This window comes from Falco peregrinus, chromosome 6 (genome assembly GCF_023634155.1).
Source record: "Falco peregrinus isolate bFalPer1 chromosome 6, bFalPer1.pri, whole genome shotgun sequence".
Lineage (NCBI taxonomy): Eukaryota > Metazoa > Chordata > Aves > Falconiformes > Falconidae > Falco > Falco peregrinus.
The window spans coordinates 77,166,062-77,185,916 of NC_073726.1; the positions used below are offsets into that span (position 1 = coordinate 77,166,062).

At 45.6% G+C, this 19,855-nt stretch overlaps 2 protein-coding genes across 8 annotated transcripts in view; both read left to right on the plus strand.

Annotated features, from left to right (window-relative positions):
- Positions 1–13,693, plus strand: part of PPFIBP1 (PPFIA binding protein 1) — a 119,585-nt gene extending 105,892 nt beyond the window's left edge. For all 7 annotated transcript variants that reach the window (XM_055807250.1, XM_055807249.1, XM_055807253.1 and 4 more), the window contains 9 exons: positions 530–680; positions 1,920–2,031; positions 2,176–2,264; positions 6,963–7,085; positions 7,895–8,020; positions 8,870–9,058; positions 9,612–9,791; positions 10,151–10,216; positions 10,967–13,693. In XM_055807250.1, the coding sequence (XP_055663225.1) occupies positions 530–680; positions 1,920–2,031; positions 2,176–2,264; positions 6,963–7,085; positions 7,895–8,020; positions 8,870–9,058; positions 9,612–9,791; positions 10,151–10,216; positions 10,967–11,053 (1,123 nt within the window). In that variant the 3' untranslated portion in view covers positions 11,054–13,693. The remainder of the gene's footprint in view (positions 1–529; positions 681–1,919; positions 2,032–2,175; positions 2,265–6,962; positions 7,086–7,894; positions 8,021–8,869; positions 9,059–9,611; positions 9,792–10,150; positions 10,217–10,966) is intronic.
- Positions 13,694–13,842: 149 nt separating this feature from the next.
- On the plus strand, positions 13,843–18,698 carry REP15 (RAB15 effector protein). Its single transcript, XM_055807257.1, is given in 2 exon segments — positions 13,843–16,542; positions 16,545–18,698. Coding segments are annotated over 2 exon segments (510 nt in total). The 5' UTR covers positions 13,843–16,346; the 3' UTR covers positions 16,859–18,698.
- Positions 18,699–19,855: the final 1,157 nt, after the last annotated feature.

Below are 19,855 nucleotides of genomic sequence, written 5' to 3' on the forward strand. Positions count from 1 at the left end.
GGTCTTTGCAGAGTTGAGGTGCGTTGGGTGGTGTGGTGATGCTGCTGAGCAGAGCCTGCCTTGCTCACAGCTTCACAGGCTGCAGCCCTGAGGCTGTGTGGAGCAGAAGCAGGGTGCGAGCCCTCGCCTGGCAGTGACAGATACTACTCCGGTACATTCCTTGCTGCATTTCTGGGTATTAAAAGCTAAAGTGAAACATTATGATCCCAGTTCAGCATTTTAGCCACTCAGGTGGCAGAAGTGGTTGTTTTCAGTAGTATTAACAGACCATGTTTATTGTGATCGTGGCAGGAGATCAGCAGCTGTCCGCAGTTCATGGTGCTCACGGTTCAGAAGTAGAGAAACCCTCTTCCTTGGGAGGCTCACCTAATAGCCAGCTATGATGCACATTTTCCCCCACCAAGATTGTCCCAACTCCCACAAAAAACTCATGGATTGGGCTTAGGGTTTGGCTTTCTTATTATATATGGGAAAAGGAGATTTGAGGCACGGGATTTATCAGTCTTTTTTTTGGTAAAATCTTCTGTAGTGAGCTGGACATGCCATTCGCAAAGTGGACAAAGGAGCAGGTTTGCAACTGGCTCCAGGACCAAGGGCTAGGCTCTTACATGAGTAACGGCAAACACTGGATACTGTCTGGGCAAACACTTCTCCAGGCTTCTCAGCAGGATCTGGAAAAGGTGAGAAATACTGCAAACACTGCTTTCAGTTAAACGTACAAAAAAATTGCTGTTTCTGTGCGTGTAAATCATGTCTGTAAGGTGCACCCCGTAAAAATAAAGAAGTAAACAAGATGAATTTTTAAAATATTGTCATATGAAGTGATGCCAAACCCGTTTCTTTTTAGTTGAAGTTCCATAGAAATGTAATGCTGTGTACTGAAACTAATAATTACACCTATGTGATTTAACTTCATTAAGCATGGACATAGCAATCGGCTGTGCTGCCTTCTAAAAATATGCACGAGAGTGCCTCATTATCATATGGGCTTGTAGCCCTGATTCATTAGCACTCATTTGTGGTACCGTTATCTTAGGTCTGTGTGAGAGGGTGTAAAAAGCTGCTGGTTTGGTCTGATTATATTTTCTGCCCGTTTTATACAAAGAGGAATGAGAATTTGGTACACACATGGTGATTAGTCTCTTTGTCTTAAATCGTTACAGAATTGTCTTTTTTCTACAACTAGAAACAGAAAAATAGTTGATTTGATTTATACTTTGAATCCACAGTATTTGCTAACATTTGAATGTTCAGCTTCTAAAAAAATCACTCTCCTCACCAAATAGTAAGCTTGTTTTCTCAATTAGGCTAATTCAAAGTTGGTAGTTACACTACAACTGGAATAAGAAAAGTGTGATATGAACATAGTGGCTTGCAATAGTGTTAGAGTGTATAGTGCTGCCATAGAGGTAACATTACCTAGCAAGCACTGGTGAAAAGTGTATATGGGATTGAAGAGATCCTGGAATGGCTGCACTTGCGAGTAAACTGGGAAAGTGTTATGCATTTGGAAGCAGTAATAAATTTCAGTAATTCCTGGGACCTTCATATGCTCTTAACTAAACAATTCTTTCAACCTTACCTGCCAAAGTGGGAGGGAGGGAAGTAATCCCATCAAGTATTTTTCGGAATGCTAATATGATTTATATTGTGGGATTTTTTTAACCTGGTATGAGAATATCATGACTGACATTTTCATACAGTTTGTAATCCACCACATTTTGAACTTAATCCACCACTTCCCTAGTGCTGCACATGTGCTAAAATGATGCTGATACTCAGCAAATAGAAAATACACCTGCCAAGTCACTAGCAACTGCTGTGTACAGTGTGACTCAATGAAACCATTTGTAGTTCAGCAGAGGGAGAAATAAAATACAGTATTGTCTCTAGGTTGGCTGCTTTCCGTCCTTTCACAGGAGCTTGGGATAAAGCACCCATTGCATCGGAAGAAGCTTCAGCTTGCTCTGCAGGCACTCGGATCTGAAGAGGAAAACAATCATGGAAAACTGGATTACCACTGGGTTACCAGTAAGATTTTATTACATGCTGAAGACCAACTTTAGATAGGGCTCCTAATCATGGCTAATTTGGGGCTCAGAGAATGAGAAGAAAACTAACTGGTGCTAGGTAACTTGGCTACCAGACTAACATGATTGTGTGTCTCTGCCTTAGGGTGGCTGGATGACATTGGCCTCCCCCAGTATAAGACCCAGTTTGATGAAGGAAAGGTGGATGGCCGAATGCTGCATTACATGAGCGTGGTGAGTAAATGGCTTTTCTTTTCCTGACATCTTTTTCATGTTCTTAGTTTCTCTCCACTTTAATGCACACTGATGTACCTCCGGATAGCTCACTAAAGACCAGGTGAGACTAGAGAGAGAACTGCTTTCACTGCGCCTATTGCTGCAGCTGCATTGATAATAAATTAATGTAACGCCCTCCAACTTCATCCCAGCCTTCGTGTTCCTCCTGCTCCCTTTGGGTCAGTTCGCCAGCGACAGCAACCTTTTTTGCACCCCAGGGCACAAGCAGCTGTGCCCTGCCATGTGCCTCGGTGAACAGCCTTCTCCCCTTCCCGTGTTCACCTCCTCTCAGCTGCCCCCAAGCCTTTCCTGGCAGCAGCCCTGGCCCCAAACGCGCTCCCTGCCCCTGCTCTGTGGAGGGGAAGAGGGGTCCAGGCAGCAGCTGACCCCAAGAGACAGATGGCTCTGGCTGGGGAAGAGGCACCACCATTGCCAACTCTCCCTCAGCCCTCCTGGGGCAGCGGCCACTGGCCAAACCCCGGCTGGCCCCATGAGTGGGGGCTCTGTGGCTGCTCAGACAGCTCTTGTGTTGCAGCCAGCCATTCTCGTGTCCATCCAGGGAGAGCAGAACCAGTCTTAGGGGATCCAGTGTCCACAAGGAGCCAGAGAGCTGGATCACAGCTATCGGGCTTGTAGCTTCCTCGAGCAGAAGGTCAGCACCTTCTGGAGGCTGGCTGACCATCTGTGCATTACTCTGGGACTGTTAAAAGTTTTAAAGAGGAACATAAAAGGGCCACATGGTTGCTGTCTCCACATGTCAGTTTTGCCCCAGATGACTGAATGTACTGAAAGTAAGCTAAGGTTGGAGCTTACTCGCTTTTGCAGCATCGCAGAGGCTACGCCTCTGCACACGTAGTGTACCAAAAGTACAGACTTCTCTCCAACAGCTAAACATCTCATGTGTCTCATGGGACTTTCTCATGGGACAATAATTTCAAATCTGTTGAATTGTTCATAAATTGGGTCTTCACATTTTCTGGGTGATTGTAGGGAGAAGGCTGAGGGGAGGTCAGAGTGTCAGAGACATCACTACCCCAAAAAGGACATGCCAAAATGCTGTACTTGTCTGTGGGCTCCACTGCAGTGTTTAAAGAACCCTTTGAAACCGTAGTGGCTGTCCTGTGTTAAGCAAAAGCTGTAACCGATAGAAGACAGAAGCTCTGATACTACTACTCACCTGCAAGTTATTTCCTATATTCTTTTCAGCTTTAAAAGATACTATCTTAAGGTGGAAGAGCTAACAGGCTCACGCATGAGAAATGGGCAATCTTGTGCTTAACAGCTGTGCATGACACTGGTGTGCTCAGGCAGTGTTTGCAAATACACAGAAGTGTGCAAAATCTGTGGTCACAGTTCATGCAGCTGGGCCTTTGCTGTTAATTAACTAATAGAGGTAGGTGGAAATTTTTTCTTCAGTGAGCAAACATTCGGTCTACTTACCTATTCATGTGGATGTTCAGGTGAATAAAACCCAAGCAATTTCCTTTGAAGAAAATTGCAGTTTTAAGAGCCAGCTTGTTTGAAAACAGGCTACATTTAGTAGCTTTTAGTTGAAGCCAACCCAGCAGGTTTCCTTTGTGTCGTGTTTCAGGTGAGATGAGGTAAGATCTTTGTTCGTCTCTGTGGAGACACAGATGCAAACTAAGCAGCGCTAATATTAATCTCTTCTGTATAACAAAGTTGAAATCAATCACGCTCCTGTTCTCTCACAAGCCATGCCATGGACAGAGTAAAAGTTACCCTTTTATGCCCCATTTGCATGTATTTTGTATAGGCTTTACAACAGCACCAGGAGGAAGCCTAGGGTTGATCCACTGAACTCTCCTCCTCTGAGACAAGCACAGTGCTGCAGAGGAACCGCAGCCGCTGCCCGGGACTGACCTGCCTTGGCTACCTGGCGTGACTTTGCTGTTGAGTCCATTTCGGTCAAATGTTAAATACTGCTTATGTAGTGGGGCTTGGCGTTTGTTTCCTTTGGTGTTTCAAGGCCAGACATTAATATAAAAGCAGGAAGCAGTTTCTGTCTTCTGCTTCTTAAGTCTCGGTGATCTGATGCCAGTAGGCTCCGTTGACCTTGATCTTGTGTTGAGAGACTTTACTACCACGGTGTTAACTGAACGGGGATTGAACGCAGATAAGACGCAGCACAGGCTGTAATGTAAGGGGACTTGTATTATTCAACAGTCGGTCTTTTTTGTATTAAAAAGAAAAGTAATAGGTGAACAGAGGAGAGATGCATAGCAGGAGCTTTGCCTTTTAAATAAATATTCTTCCTGTCACTTCCCTTTAATTGTAGATCACTGGGGATATTTTTCAACAGATTTTGACCATAAAATTATAACAGATTCAGTGTAAACGACCAACTAAATACAGCTGTATGCAAAGTATGAAAGAAATACTTTTTAAAATCTTGTGAAGTTACTCTGACTCAAAATAAATAATAGCAAATATTTATTATTTTATAATAAATTAGAAAACATGACATAGAAACTCTAGTCTTAGATTCATCATAAGGTTAGCTGAACGCAGTGAAATGTTTGGGTAAACGAAGAATCTATTCTTAAATATTCTGGCAAAATAAAATCCATAAGTAATACTGAAACATTCTAAGCCAGATTAATCTTGGCACAAGGATGCATAAATTTGTTGAAGTCAGCCAACTTGCACCAGCAGAGAATTGGACTTTGAGACACTTAATGGCACAGTTAGGACTGATTTACAACTGAACTTCAGCAGGAGTGCAAGTCTCCAGCACGTGACCAAGTTGCAGTGCAGGGGAGGTTTTTCTTCTGTAGCGCTGCTCTGGAGCTACAGCCACAGCCAGTGAGCTGGAAAGTCTAGCCAGGCCTGTCACATACTCCTCCTTTTCATGGCTTGGCTCCCTAAATGAGAGAGAATATGATTATTTTGGTTTTGAAATGCTGAATTTTGGGGCTATACGTTGGAATGAAATGAGAGGTGGGCAAAATGTGACACCTTCTGCATTGCATGTATTGCAAACCAGTCAGCACGTCAGGGGGTTGGGTAGCACCAGCAGCCTTTTTTAACCTGTGAGCCTAATCTAAACCTTCTGTCTCCTTCGGCATTGTCCACGTGTCCTGTGAGTTGAGCCCCCTTGGGTGCCAGAAGGCTCTGTCTCACCCCTCCTCGGTGGTTTGAAGGAGCCCCGAGTACAAGAGGGAGAAAAGGGAGCTTTAATGGAGCCGAAGCAAAACTCCTGCTCGCTACTGTAGTCACAAAGGGAGGAACTAATTTCTCCCAGCTCCTGACATCTAAAAGCTACCTGTTCAGCCAGAGGCCCTGTGGCCAGTGCAGAGAGAGGGGTGCTGTGAGGCACCATCTCTTTCCTTGGCATTGCACGAACTGACACTTTCCATAGGCACTGGTAGGAGCCTAAACAGCTCGTCTGTGTGAGCTATAAAATAAGTGCCCCATGAGATGAATGTTTAAGTAAAAAAAATTGCAAGGATTGAGCTATTGGAGAAGGAACCAGCTGCTTTTGTCGGTATCACCAGAGGCTGAGAGGAGGCCTTACCTCTCTGCAGCTGCCTGAAAGGAGGTTGTAGCGAGGTGGTTGTTGGTCTCTTCTCCCAGGTGAAAGGATGAGAGGAAACAGCCTCAAGTTGCACCAGAGAGGGTTTAGATTGGTTATTGGGGAAAATGTCTTCACTGAAATGTTGTCAGGCATTGGAACAGGCTGCCCGGGGAGGTGGTTGAGTCACCATCCCTGGAGGTATTTAAAAGACATGTAGATGTGGTGCTTAGGGACATGGTTTAGTGGGGGACTTGGCAGTGCTGGGTTAACGGTTGGACTCAATGATCTTAAAGGTCTTCTCCAACCCAAATGATTCCATGGTTGTAGGGTGCATTGCAGGGGAGGAGTGTGGCTGTGCCTTCGCAGGCTCTTGCCCTGTGACATGTGAGAAGTGGCTCATTCCACGCTGAAGATGGTGTGGTGTAACAGCACTGCCAGGCTGCCCGTGTGTCCAGTGTGCTCCCTTGGCACACGAGGGAGAATTGGCACTCCTGGGCAACCTGCTGCCCTTCCCTTGAACCACAGCAGGTGCCTGTGCAAGGTAGGAGCTACACAAGGATCGTGAGATGGGGCCAAGGAGCCTTAAGGTGAACTTCTCCGCAGCCCTGGGTAGGGTCACCTTGTCCATCGTTCCATCACTTGTGACAACCGTTTTGAAAAATGTTTATCATTTGCAGTTGTGGTCAATTTTCAGGGTAATTTATTGTTCTCAGTTAAACTCTTAGCTGGATGTTTGTGGTGTTAAAACTTTCGGCAGGATTAAATACAAATGCCAAGTGAGTCTAATGCGGTGTCTGGAAAGCTGTCCTGGCTTTGATCGGATTGCTTGAGGATGTGTCACCTCACCCTCTCCGCTCTTCATTACCCCAGGTTTCTCATACTAAGTTCTGTTCCCTGTGTGAAGAGCACTGCCCAGGAGCTAGTGCAGTGCAACATGGGAAGCTTTTATTTTAGGACAGATGGTTTAACATTAATCATGTGTCTCGTGTATTAAAATCTTACCCTGGAATGTGTCAGGTGTGCCATTTTAAGCCAACATTCGAAACAGTCTCCTCCAGTCAGGTGCTGGTTCCACCAGTAAGTACATCTATGTTCTTTGACTCCCCTTTCCTCTTCAACAGGATGACTTGCTGTCCTTGAAAGTTGTCAGTGTCCTCCACCACCTCAGCATCAAAAGAGCCATTCAGGTTTTGAGAATAAATAACTTTGAGCCCAACTGTCTGCGCAGGAGGCCATCTGACGAGGTACTGCTTTAAGGTGAAGCTGTGAAAAGGAATCCTCTAGGGTTTTTTCCTTGGTGTTTCTGATTATTCCTGCTCTGTCTTCTCCTTCCCATTTCATTCGGTTTCATTTTTGGTTTCCTTTTCCTCATATTGTTCTTCCAGTCTCATGCTCTGCCATCACTACCTGGAACACCACTTTCTTTCCTCCACCTGCTGTGGCCCCAGACTCAAGTCCCCCTTTGCCAAGTATCCTACGTTTTAGCCAACAGCTGGCTGTTTTCTTTGATGTGCTGTCTGGACCATAAATCATCTTCAACACTGAGTTCCATGACCACTTCTTACTAAGAGTCTTATGTAACTTTCTGGAAAATTGATGGCTGTCTCAAAATTTTCTGTGTAAAAGGAGTTTGGCCCTGTTACCAGATGGGAGACTGCCATCAGTTCGTTTTGGAAGCAGCGTACGCTGCGTAGGGCAATGGATGATGAAGCAACCCAGACTCTTGGATTTAGATTCACAATGTGTATCTGCAAAAAAAGCACAGCAGCTTATGGAGCTAACTGAATTTTCAGTTCTGCTGGTAGAAACTGCAGGTAGTCCTAGTGCACAGCAGGATAATCAAATGACATGAAGCATAATACAGACCTGCCCACTGTCCAGACCCATCTCCATGTTGGTATTGCTGCAAGATAGCAATCCAAAAAGCTTTTTTATCCAGTTCCAAAGTGGACTTGCATTCATTAAGGGCAGGAGAGGTTTGTTTCAGTAGTGATTGGGGCTGGGACAGCTGAGCTGGAAAGTCTTCTTAACTGCGTGTTCCTCCTGTTCACAGAATAACGTCACACCTTCCGAGGTCACCCAGTGGACCAACCATCGCGTGATGGAGTGGTTACGCTCCGTTGATCTGGCAGAGTACGCACCTAACCTGCGGGGCAGCGGTGTGCATGGGGGACTGATGGTAAGGCGTTAGGCTGGCCTGTTCCATTTTATGGAAAAAAAACCCAAAAAAACGGCTGGGAATCACTAGAGCAAAGTTCTGACACCTTTGCTGCACACACCTTATCTTATTCTGCTTAGTAAGAAGTCGCTATCAAAATTTATTACTCCGTAGTTCAAAGGACATGAACTTCTTGGGCAGGATTAGTGTGGGCAGCAATGGGTTTCATTATCTATATTCCACTCAGGATTTAACGTACATATGGTGTTCACCTCCTGTTCCACAATGAAGTACACTGCTATCGTGCTGTTAAACAGCCACCGTCTTCCTTCCTAGACCTGGATACGTGTTTTATTTTGTGAAGAAGGCTTGTTACTTTTGTAAAACTTGTGATTTCAATGTCCAGCTGGGATTGTTTTCAATTGTTACAGCATCAAATACTCCAGACAAGAGACTTAACACTTGCAGAAATTCGTTGTGGCGATTGAGAGGTATATCCCTGCCCAAAACATTTAATGTCTGTTTATTTTCCATCATTTCCAAGGCTGTGTTTTCCAGAATTGAAGAGGATGGTTGGTAAACATTTTGTGGCAGCTTCACACATTAAAAGAGTTAAGCATGGATTTATCTGTTCCTTTCTTACCTGTCAATATGTTTCTACTTACAATTCCAGAAGGAAAGCCTGGTAGTGGTTTATGAATCCTTCAACTAGTTAACTCTCTTTTCTCCCTCTTTGTTGTACGTTTCCTCTAAAACACAAACAAAAACCCCAAAGCAACCTTAGGAAGTGACCAAGATAGGCATGCCTGATGAAGTCTTTGAGAGCTCATCAGACAGTACTGGCTTCAGCTGGATTCTCTGTGTTAATAGGTTTTGGAGCCTCGTTTCAATGTAGAAACCATGGCACAGCTGCTGAACATCCCACCGAACAAGACACTATTGAGACGGCACTTGGCAACTCATTTCAACCTCCTCATCGGGCAAGAGGCCCAGCAGCAGAAACGTGAAGCCATGGAGTCCCCAGACTACGTCCTCCTAACAGCAACTGCCAAAGTAAAGGTTGGTCACTTGTTCTGGGTCAGTGTGTCAGCTTACAGGCCGACATTTGAATCTCCAGTGTGCTGGTTTTAGCCACGTTTGGAGGGCAGTTCGGTAAGGTCTGAGAAGGGGAGCTTACTGCTAATGAAAGAAGCACAAGAGCAGGACTCGGCACAGATGGGTTTGACACTTGTGTCTGCCATGAACGCACCACATCTCAGCCTCTTATGTGCACGGACAAGAGGTAGCACTCATGTGTTGTCCTTCTGTCTGTTCTATAAGGTATTTAGGAGGGAGACTGTCTCTTATGGTTTGTATGCTCATGGTTTAATGCAGTAGGGTTCTGATCACATTTGGGATCCTTTAAATGGTGGTGTCTTAATGGTAGAATGAGGGGACACATCTTGTCCATTCAGATGCAATTATCGTGAAATACAGCTACTCAGAAGGTCTTTGTTGAGGAGAGCAGTGGGGGTTTGACCCTTCATCACTGAAATACCAGTGCGAGGGTAAGCAACCTGTTGATTCTTTGCTGATTCTCTAACTTCTTGTCAATTTTCTCTCCACTTGTAAGCCAAAGAAACTTGCCTTCAGCAATTTTGGGAGCCTGAGGAAGAAGAAGCAAGATGATGTGGAAGAGTATGTGTGTCCTATGGAGCTGGGGCGGGCATCTGGAAGTGGGACAAAGAAGGGTTTTAAGCCTGGCCTGGATATCCGAGTATATGACGATGATGATTTGGACAGACTGGAGCAGGTAAGCCCATTTGAGCAGTTTGGACTCTTTGACTGTGCTGTCAGGTTTGGTGGAAAACTTTCCTTTCCCCAGGGAAGCCTTCTGTCTGCTTTGGCCTGTGAAGGTCCTGACTTCCTGCAGTCGCACAGCATTACTAACAAAGGTCTCTCAGCCCAAGGAGGTTCAAGCTGTGAATGCAGCCTTTTTAGGACCTACCCTGCCATAACTGTTTTCTCCCAAAATGTCACGCTCCTCCCTTGCTCTGATCATGTCAGCTGTAATCAAGCAGTTACATTATGTGCTGCACTTAATTGCCACTCTCCCATGGCATACAATGAATTTATTATTGATCTATTATTCATTATCTGGTTTTTTTATAGATGGAAGATTCAGAAGGGACAGTGAGGCAAATAGGAGCGTTTTCTGAAGGCATCAACAACTTGACTGTAAGGCTTGAAAGTGGGGTCTGTGGAATAAGGTCTCTGTGAGATGGGTGTAAACCCCTTCCCAGTTGCCACTATTAAGTAGCGATGCTGTGTAATACAAATACACCGAGTACAACTTCTCTTCGCTATTACTGACTCTGTCAAGCAGCTGAGTTTTGTAGTTTTGGGGGCAGTTGCTTTGACAGATTCCAGTGCATAGCAGGACCTAGTCTTTGGATAGCGGGAAGTGCCACTGGTCTCTGAGGGCTAAAGTATATAAAACACTGTGCACATTATAGGTGTAGCAAAGCCTTATCAGAACTTATCAGAACAGTTGAGGTCCTTTGGTTTTTGTATGGGGACAGAGAGGAAAGGGAAAAGAGAAGGAAGATCCCTGCCTGTTCCCGCAGCAGGGAGCAGTGGCCCATGGTTGCCAGCTCTCCTCGCTGACCCCTGGGGAGGGCAGAGGACGTGGCATCTGGCTCTAGGCTAGCGGGTTGCCCTTGGGTGGTGAGCTCCAGCTGGGGTTCACAGTGCATTTTCTGGGTGGGAGCCCAGCCACAGCCTGTGCTTCCCGAGCTGTTAGGGCTAGCAGACAGCACTGAGCTGGTTTGTCACTAGTGTGAATGAAAAACATCCTCAGCAGAACGAAGCAGTGGCTGGCAGGGCTGACAGCGGTGTTTGCTGCCAGGCACAGGGCTGGACCATCCTGGGTTCCTGATCTCAGTTGTGAGGGCCTGAACCTTGACTCTTCCCTCCTTTCCTTTCTAGCACATGTTGAAAGAAGATGAAATGTTTAAAGACTTTGCAACTCGCTCTCCTAGCACCAGTATAACAGATGAGGACTCTAACGTGTGACAGTAACCACCAGGCACTGACAAAGGTTCACTTCTCTATGCGCAAGAAACGTCATCATTACACGTGACGGGCAGCAAATCATGTACATTACATTGCTCTTGCTTCTGTTTGTTAGAAGTAACATTGGCAGGCACAGAGATTTAAAAAAAAAAAAAAAAAGGCAGGAAAAAAAAAAAGGTGCCTACTCTAAAGTTGCCATAAGAAACACCCAGACACTGGTGAATGGTAATTGTTTTTACTATATTTAATGTACAAACTGGTGATATGTTTCAGTGTTGCATTTAAATGTATGTGGTATGATAGTGCTCCTTTTGCTTATTCACAGCCTCAGATAACCCTTTATACTGTTTCAAAATAACAGATGATTTTAGGTAGAAGTATTGCATCTGTAGATATCATGCATCAGCTTTCTCTAGGCTTTCAGCTGAAAAAAGACATTACTGCTCTTTTCCAAGTGCATTTGTTTGGCACAAATACCAGTTCTGCCCTTCCTACAGTATCCAATGTAGGATTTTAGTCATCCATGCCATGCATAAACCTTCTGGTAGTTCTTGACTGTTGCTCTTATTTTTATACTGTTTTATAAAAAAAAAAAAAAAAAAGAAAAAGAAAAAAGAAGTGTATGAACTACGTATAAAAGCAAGAATTTAAATTTTCTGAGATAGAGTGATGGAAAGTCCAAGGTGTAGGGGAAGGGGAAAGGGTTGTAAAAAAATTATGCCAGTTTGCAGACCAGCTGGTTACTGGAAAAGGCAGGCTGACCTTTGGAACTGTTTGCTTTCATTGCTTTTTACTAAGTGCACAGTTTAATGATCTTCCATTTGGGATGAAACAATTACAAAGCACATTTCTTCTAGCAGTGACTCCTACGGAAACTGCACGTATTAAAACATCTTCTTTCTTGTTCCCAGCAGCAGTAGTTATAGCATTCAAACAAGGTTATTAAAACTTCTGTGACTTACAACTTAAAAAATTTCCTTAAAGTTGAGGGTACTCCCTGCGTATGGAAGGGATATTTCTGTGCTGTGACTAATGTAAAGATGATGTAGTTGCAAAAAGATAAAGTTATATAGAGAAATGTATAGGAAATATATTATTTCATAATATTAAACCTAAAGTGGGACTTTTCCTCCAAAATTCAAATATCAAACATGTTGCTCATCATTTTACCTTCTTAAAGTACAGCTCCTCTGCTTTTGAAGATCATCAGATTTTTAAAAATCCTAACTAGCCAGTGGAAATCTTTTTTCAGACTTTCAGTACCGCGAGGTGTCCTAGCCAAAAGCAAACAAAAAAAAAAAGGAACTGTTTATTACAGTGGTTATGCGTATGGTGTTGAACATTGCATGTATTTTAGCACAATGGCATGAAGCTTCTTTGCTTTGTAAAGGCAAAAAAAGTACAGCTGGAATTGTTCCTTGCAGTGGTGTGTTGCTTTACCAAGCGTTTGTCACTCATTTCATTGCTCTCCTTGCTGGAAGTGAGATTGTTTCTGACACGTTGCTGGTGTGGTGCAAGGGATGTTAGATTGGCACAGACTTTGTGGTTATTCCTGAAACACTATTAACAAAGCTAGGAAAGGAAGAAACGTTCCTTCAGGGGCTCCCAAGGAGCTCCCATCAGATGTTGGGATAAGATTGGAGACATATTCTAGCATTATATTATTGTAACCTGATGAGCTATTACCAGCCTGGTTCTTCGAAGGATGTGCAGTGTAGGCTATTATATGTGTACCAAGGTGAAAAATTTGATGTGGACTGGTTGTATTGTACATAATATCAGGTGCTGCTTTTTTCTCTTTATTAACTGGAGCCAGGCAAACAATCCATAATGTATACGTAAGAGAGTTTGTGCTGCTCACCTTTTGTCTACAAACAGATCATAACTGGTGCTTTATTCAATGTTCCTGACTAATTCCTGTCTGCCAATAATTTGTGGCCACTTGTTTCTTCCTCTGCAGTCTTGGGGGTGTTTGAGCTATTTTATTCAGGCAGAGATAACATGTTTGTCATGCCTGCCATCAGCTTTAGGGTGCAGATGCTTGGGATGTGAATTCAGGGCTCTCTTTCTGTGGATACTCTGCATATGGTTATTATTTACATGTAAGCTGAACTTAAGACCCTGTTCTCCCTAATGCTGCAGAAGCACTGGGAAGACATGGGGCAGGCTTCTGAGCAGAAGTATTCTTCCAGGTTCACTCTCACTAGACACTGGCTAGTGAACATGACTTGTGATATTCACAGGGGAAGAAAAAAGGGGGCTAGCAACGCAACATTATGTGCTGAAATAGGCACAAACACTCTGATTTCTCTTCAGTCCAGTGCTATTAGCAACCGTATCAACAATGGCAGATGATGGTTTATTTAAGTCCAGTGTGAGCAGCTTTCTGCTCTGAACAATCCTTCCCTGCGCTCACTGTTTGGAAGCCAGGTCATCCCCTTGCAGCTGCCTATCATCTGAACCTTGGTTGTTTTATGGGGGTGGAATATGAAAGCAAGTGATAAAGTCAGAAAGCTTACTGCGCACGTGTGCACACAGTTGATACCACCGGGGTATTTTAATTTGTGCGTGTTTGAGGAGGGCAATGTAACTACTGTGTATTGCCATGTAAAATCCAATAAAGTCTGTGGAAAATGCAAAGTGTTTCTGGAAGCTGGTTCCTTTTTAATGTGTTGTCGTCTTTTCCTTTTTATTTTCCTAGGAAGCTCATTTTGTTCTGTTAAAAAGATGAAGGAGAAGGGGCAAAATCACCCATCTTTTGTGGACTCATTAGTTCATTTGTCGATAGTGCCTGCAGAAGGACTCAGCTGACAGCTAAGAAATCCAGCCCCGCTGCGCCCCGTGGCAGTGATGGGCTTGTGAGAAACGGGCACTGGCACGTGTGCAGGGGGCACCCGGGCAGCCCCACGCTAGCCCTGCAGGGGCTGCGGGGCAGGGGAGGGTGGTGGGAGGTGTTGGGCTGGTAGGGCAGCTGGCCAGCCCTGCAGCCCAGCTGGACAAGGGGGTAGGCACCTGCACCTCATGGGCATGTATTATCCCTCGGCTCCTCCGGCTTCAAGCATTTGCAGGTGAATGTGGCTTGCTCCGTGGGGGATGTAGGTCTGCTCCTGTCCTGAGGAGGAGGAGGGAAGAACGCTGCTAGGGACTAGAAGCTGCGTGTCCGCGCTTGCACAGAAATACAGAGGGGACTCGAGCATCCAGGCGGGTGAAAAGCACCATCTAAAAAGTAGATGGACTTTTTAGATGTCAGTCTTTTAGACCGCCTTTTTAGCAGTCAGCCATGAGAGTCCACGTTTGATGACTGTGCTGCTTTAGAGAGGTCGGCGCTGAGGCCCCCTGAGTTCAACTGCTATCCATCTGTATCGTGAGCTGCTTGGGCACCCGTCTCTCTGGTCCCAGGTGTCATTCCCCTCCTCATGCCTGTGGAGCCCTCAGCAGTCAGAGGTGCTCCAGCTACTTTGCCAACAGGAGCTGAGCTTCCCCAAAGTACTTTTTGTTGCTGGGGTGCAGGTACAGTTGATGTATCAATGTTTTGCCCAGTGTAGCCCAGATAATGTACCAGAAAATGCAGAACCCCTGTCTCATGACCTTAATTTCTGTGGTTTTATTCACCAGCCCAACATTTCAGTGGGAACCATGAGGATAAACACTTTGAAACCTAGAGTATAATAAACTTGGCTGTTTGTTTACAGTGATGAGGACAAGATAGATGTGTATTGCTCAAGAGCCTATGGAGGTTAAACCCAGCTTTTTTTCCGTTTGCTTAAATTAACCTATATGCTTAGGAATGGAGAATTAATCCAGAATAACCTCTGGAATTACTCTTCTGATTCCCATCCACTAGGTATTGTTGCATCCTGGCTTTCCCTTCAGGAAGGAAGCTGCACTTACTCTACCTGCATACTTTTTATACCTTGCACGGCTTTGTTGTTATGATTGCTCAGTGCATACTTTATGCTTCACCTTAGTATTCTGGCATTTTCTTTTGCAGCAAGAGCTTTTCCTACTGAGCTTCTTTATCCTCAGTTGGGAGGAAGAAGATTGTGCTCTTTGAGGCAGCTAAAAGAAAAGCTTCCTGAGTTGCAAGTAGATTTGGAGCAGTGGTCAGCAAGGAGAGTATTAAGTGATGGAGAACCTTTGATCAGAAAGGAAATTAGAGTTACAGTCAGAGATACCAGGAGAAGCAGCAGCGTGTTCCCTCTGAGAAAGTCTTGAAGGAATGGAGATGGGCCCATGACACATTTGAAGACCTGTGGAAGAAAAGACACATAATATGTAAGACATGATCTGTTTCTTAGAGAGGGGACCCAAGGGCAGCAGCAGGACTGACCAGCCCGTGCATCGGAGAAGGTGTTTCCCTGGGTGGCAGGAGCACCACAGCTGTAGTCAGAAGGAGAGATCGATCAAATGAAGTTTTGAGCAATGGGAGTAAAGAGGGCAGAGAAAGACAGATCCTTGGCACTTTCTTCACTCATTCAGAATGAAGAGGAGGAAGAGCAGCGTTCAGCAGGACAGAGCCTGTTTCTTCGGAAAGATGGTGAGATCCTGGACCAATGGAGAGACCAGAGTAGTGCATTTGGCACCAGCAACATCTAGAGCTGAACAGGGCTGGCTCCTGCTGCTGCAGTAAGCCTGTGTTCCAGCTTTCACTGCTAGGGAGAATAGGAAGCATTTTATTGCAGCTGCATTTGATAGTCCTGCATTGTGCTGCATTGACTGTCCAAGCTTCCTTGAGATAATCTGGTTACAGGCAGCAACAGCACAAGCTTCTCGGTTGAGCCAAAAGTCCAAGGTGGTGTGCATTGCCATGGCACAACTAATGCTACTGACAGTAGCAGCAGTTAATACTGGAATACAACACCCGACAGCCCATCAAAAAACACCACCACGTCATTTCAGGCACCCTGTAGAAGTCTTCAGGTTTGGATGCCTACTCTGGGTGATTTAAAAGAAAAAGGTTGCTTCATAGTCCTAGAGAGGAGATCAAAGGAGATAAAATCAGACTGTAATGGGATAGCACCAGCTGAAGAAATGGTGCCAGAATTAACAGCAAGGAAAACGAGCACAGATGAATTCAGGTGGGAAAGTGACTGGGCCTGTTGGGCTGGTTGCTGCTCAGTCAGCTGTAGAGAAACACCCAGGAGAAAGCCATGACCTTCATCTGGAAGGCAGCAGGTAACCACGTGCATGCTTAATAGGTCTGGCTGAGCCCAGCAACTACAAAGCCTTTGCTGGAAAAGGAAGGGACTTCCCTGAGGCAGTCTGCACGTGGAAACTAAGTCCTGCACAGAAAATGGGCCAGAAGGCACCCAAGGACAACCAGAAGAACAAGGCTGAAACCCTAGTCATTTGTGAAGTCTTCAGCCAAGGTGTGGTCCATGCATCTCAAAGGTGGAAGGACTATCTTGGTTTCATGGATCCTCAGAGCAAACTCCAGACGGCCACAAACAGGCTGAGCGAGATGGTTTTGGTCAACTTCTTCAGTTTCTGCATGAAAAGGGAATGGAGGAATGGATCATGACAAGCAAAATGACCAAGCAGTAGTCCTCCCTGTGTGGGGTGCGCTGGGTCTGGACTCTGTCTGGAGCTGACAAGCAAATCAAACTTGGGATGGCGGTGCAGGCGGTGCAGCTGGCCGAGCTTTGCTGGGAGGGCAGCCCTGCTGTGCTGGGGGCAGCTGCGGGAGCTGTGCGGGTGGGTGACCGCTTCCAAAATGGGACCAGGTTTGGGAAGCTGGTAGAGCTGTGCCGCCTGGTGGGATGGGACTGCCTGGGCTTGTTCATCACGTGTGCCAGGGAAGCCTGAGGCACATCTGAGGAGTCAGGTTAGACAGCATTGCCCAGGAGGAGCAAAAATGCCGCCTGTTGGGCAGGAATGCGCTATGGCAATTTGTCACTAGTACCGACAGCTTCCTACCCACAAAAGACATGTTGGAAAACTGCCTTGGCACAAAAAACAGACCAAAGGAGGTGGCCAATACACACACAAACTTTCTGTAAACCACTGGTTAACAGCAGTGGCTCTTTGCATGCCAGAGGCTGTATTGGGCTCAGCTTGGCCTCTTTAGCTTTTCTTCTCACATGCCATCCTCTGCACCCCCTTACATCCCACCTTCCCTTCCACCCATTGCATTCCCTTAGCTCCTGCAGGAGCCAGGCTGAGTCAGTCTCTCCAAGTTTTAAAACAACAGGACATACCCTGCCAGAAAAACATGTTTATAGAAGGCGCATCATTCTTGCAGAACATTTTGTTCACCAGACATAGTCTTGGCTGGAGCTGATGAAAGCTTTATCACCCTGAGCCTTTGGGAGGTCATGGTAGATTTGACTCACAGCCTCTGTTAACCGTGTGGCAGATTTTTTCCTGTAATAGACGGCAGAGTCTGTAATAAAGACGATGTACTGGTTCTGGTCAGGAGATCTGCACTGAGCATGAAGGACAGTATCAGGGCTTAAGAACACCGGTTTGGAGGAGTGAGCTGGTTCCCAACTAAGAGGAAAAGCCCTTCCCTGCAATAGAAATGAGCTATAAGATAAACATATTAATTACCTGCCCCTTAAAGCAGCTCAGTGCCAGGCTACAGAGGGCCTCAGAGCTGTGACCGCAACACAGGGGCAGGGTTGGTCCCGGCTCCAAAGCCTGGTTTTGTTGAGTGGCGGCACCAGGTCAACGCATGGCAAAAGGCAGGGGCTGGCATTAAAGAAAACAGGAAAAATCAACCAACAGGGACAAAAACCTGGCCCTGGAGATGGAGGGTATTTTTACTTTTCATGGCAGCAGAGGCAGCACCTGACTAATCACGCAAAAGAGTATGGAGGAGGCAAAATTATTTCATGATGAATTTGTTCTCAGTAGCTTAGCAGCTGATTGCATTTAAGGACTGATTTATTCCATTTCCATCAGCTTTTAGTGGACAAAGTGAGACTTCTGGCTTGCAGAATTGTAATTGCTTTGTTTCAGCTACTGTTAACCAGTAAAGGAAGACCTGCTCAGTTTTCAAATCTGTAAACTCACTTTGTTTATAGCTACTTGAATAATTTTGTCAGTGCAAAACTCCTCCACCTATAGTTTTCTTGTAATTTTGTTTAACAAAATAAAAATTTCAAAATCTCATTCATATTTTTCTACTTACTATTTGAGCCATAAGATGGAGCAGCTGCCAAAATGGTCTGCAGTTTTCCATGGCATAGGTGTGAAGGCTGAATGGGGAACTGAAACAAAAACAAACATGCAGAGAACTGTGAAATTTTTGTGGAGTCACGTGCAGGGCTAGTATGGAGAAGGGAAGCCTTTCAGTTTTGAAATAACTCATTGAGATACAGTTGTTTTTCGAAGGCTGGTGTCACTCACGTTTGGGCCACTCACTTCAAGAAAGACCTGGAGGTGCTGCAGCATGTCCAAAGAGCAACGGAGCTGGTGAAGGGTCTGGAGCACAAGTCTTGTGAGGCGCAGCCGAGGGAACTGGGGGTGTTTAGTCTGGAGAGGAGGAGGCTCAGGGGAGGCCTCACCTTACTGCCTCTACAGCTCCCTGAAAGGAGGCTGTAGCGAGGTGGGTGTCAGGCTCTTCTCCCAAGGAACAAGCCATAGGATGATGGGAAACAGCCTCAAGTTGCTCCATTGGAGGTTTGGTTTAGATATTATGAAAATTTTCTTCAGCGAAAGGGTTGTCAGGCATTGGAACAGGCTGGCCAGGGAAGTGGTTGAGTCACCATCCCTGGAGGTATTTAAGAGGCCTGTAGATGTGGCACGTAGGGACATGGTTTAGTGATGGGCTTGGCAGTGCTGGGTTAATGGTTGGACTTTATGATCTTAAGTCTTTTCCAACCTAAACGCTTCTATGATGCTATTGTACTTTTTGTGTGTAGCAGGGGTTTGGTGGGACACGGGATAGTTCTGGTGTTTTATGTAGAAAGCACGCATAGCTACGGGGATATGTGCAGGGAGGGGGGAGACTCTGCCCACTCAGGAGGGCTGGAGTTTGGTTTGGTTTTGATGGGGTTTTTTTTCCACCCGTTTAGAGTAACAGCACAACTAACACTGCAGCAGGATTGATTGGGTTATAAAAGACCAGCAGAAAAGCTTTAATTTTGCATTAAATTGCTTATTTACCTACCTCATAAAGTTAGTAAAAGCGAAGTGAAGGGGTTGGGTTGTGGGGTCATTTTTGTTTGTTCTGGGCATGGTTTTTCCATCCCCTCTTTGAGGGACATTGCTTGCTAATGTATAGTTTAGTATAATATATAGTTTACGCTGCCATTGAGCTCAAGAGCTCATAGAAGCATAGCTCAGTGAAGAAAGTTTATCAGAAAAGGAAACTTGCAGCACCACTGCTCTTGGCTGTAACATAGCCAAGTTGGTCTTCGTAACAAGAAAAAACAACAAAACCCAGCACCCCAGTAGCTTATCACAGGACACAGATACCCATCTTACCTGGGCCACAGGACACAGATATCCATCTTACTGGGCCACAGGACACATAGACCCATCGTAACTGGGTCCACCACGAGTTTCTGACTCAAGCAGGGATGACCTGGGCCCTTGGTGCCAGTGCTTTACTACTCCAGGAGGGTGTCTGGCATAGCCCCCCCGCCCCCAGCTTCTGCTCCAGCACTGTGGTCCGTGTACCCCAAGCTGTATGCTACACAGACACTCACTGCCTGGCTGAAGCCTTCATTACAGCTGTCCTGTCGCTCAGCCACACACTCTCCCCCCCTTCCTCCCTGGGGGATCCATCACCAATCACCCCTACTTTCTCTTCTGTCTCCTACACCCTGGGAGGATAAAACCTCCCACCGCCTGCTG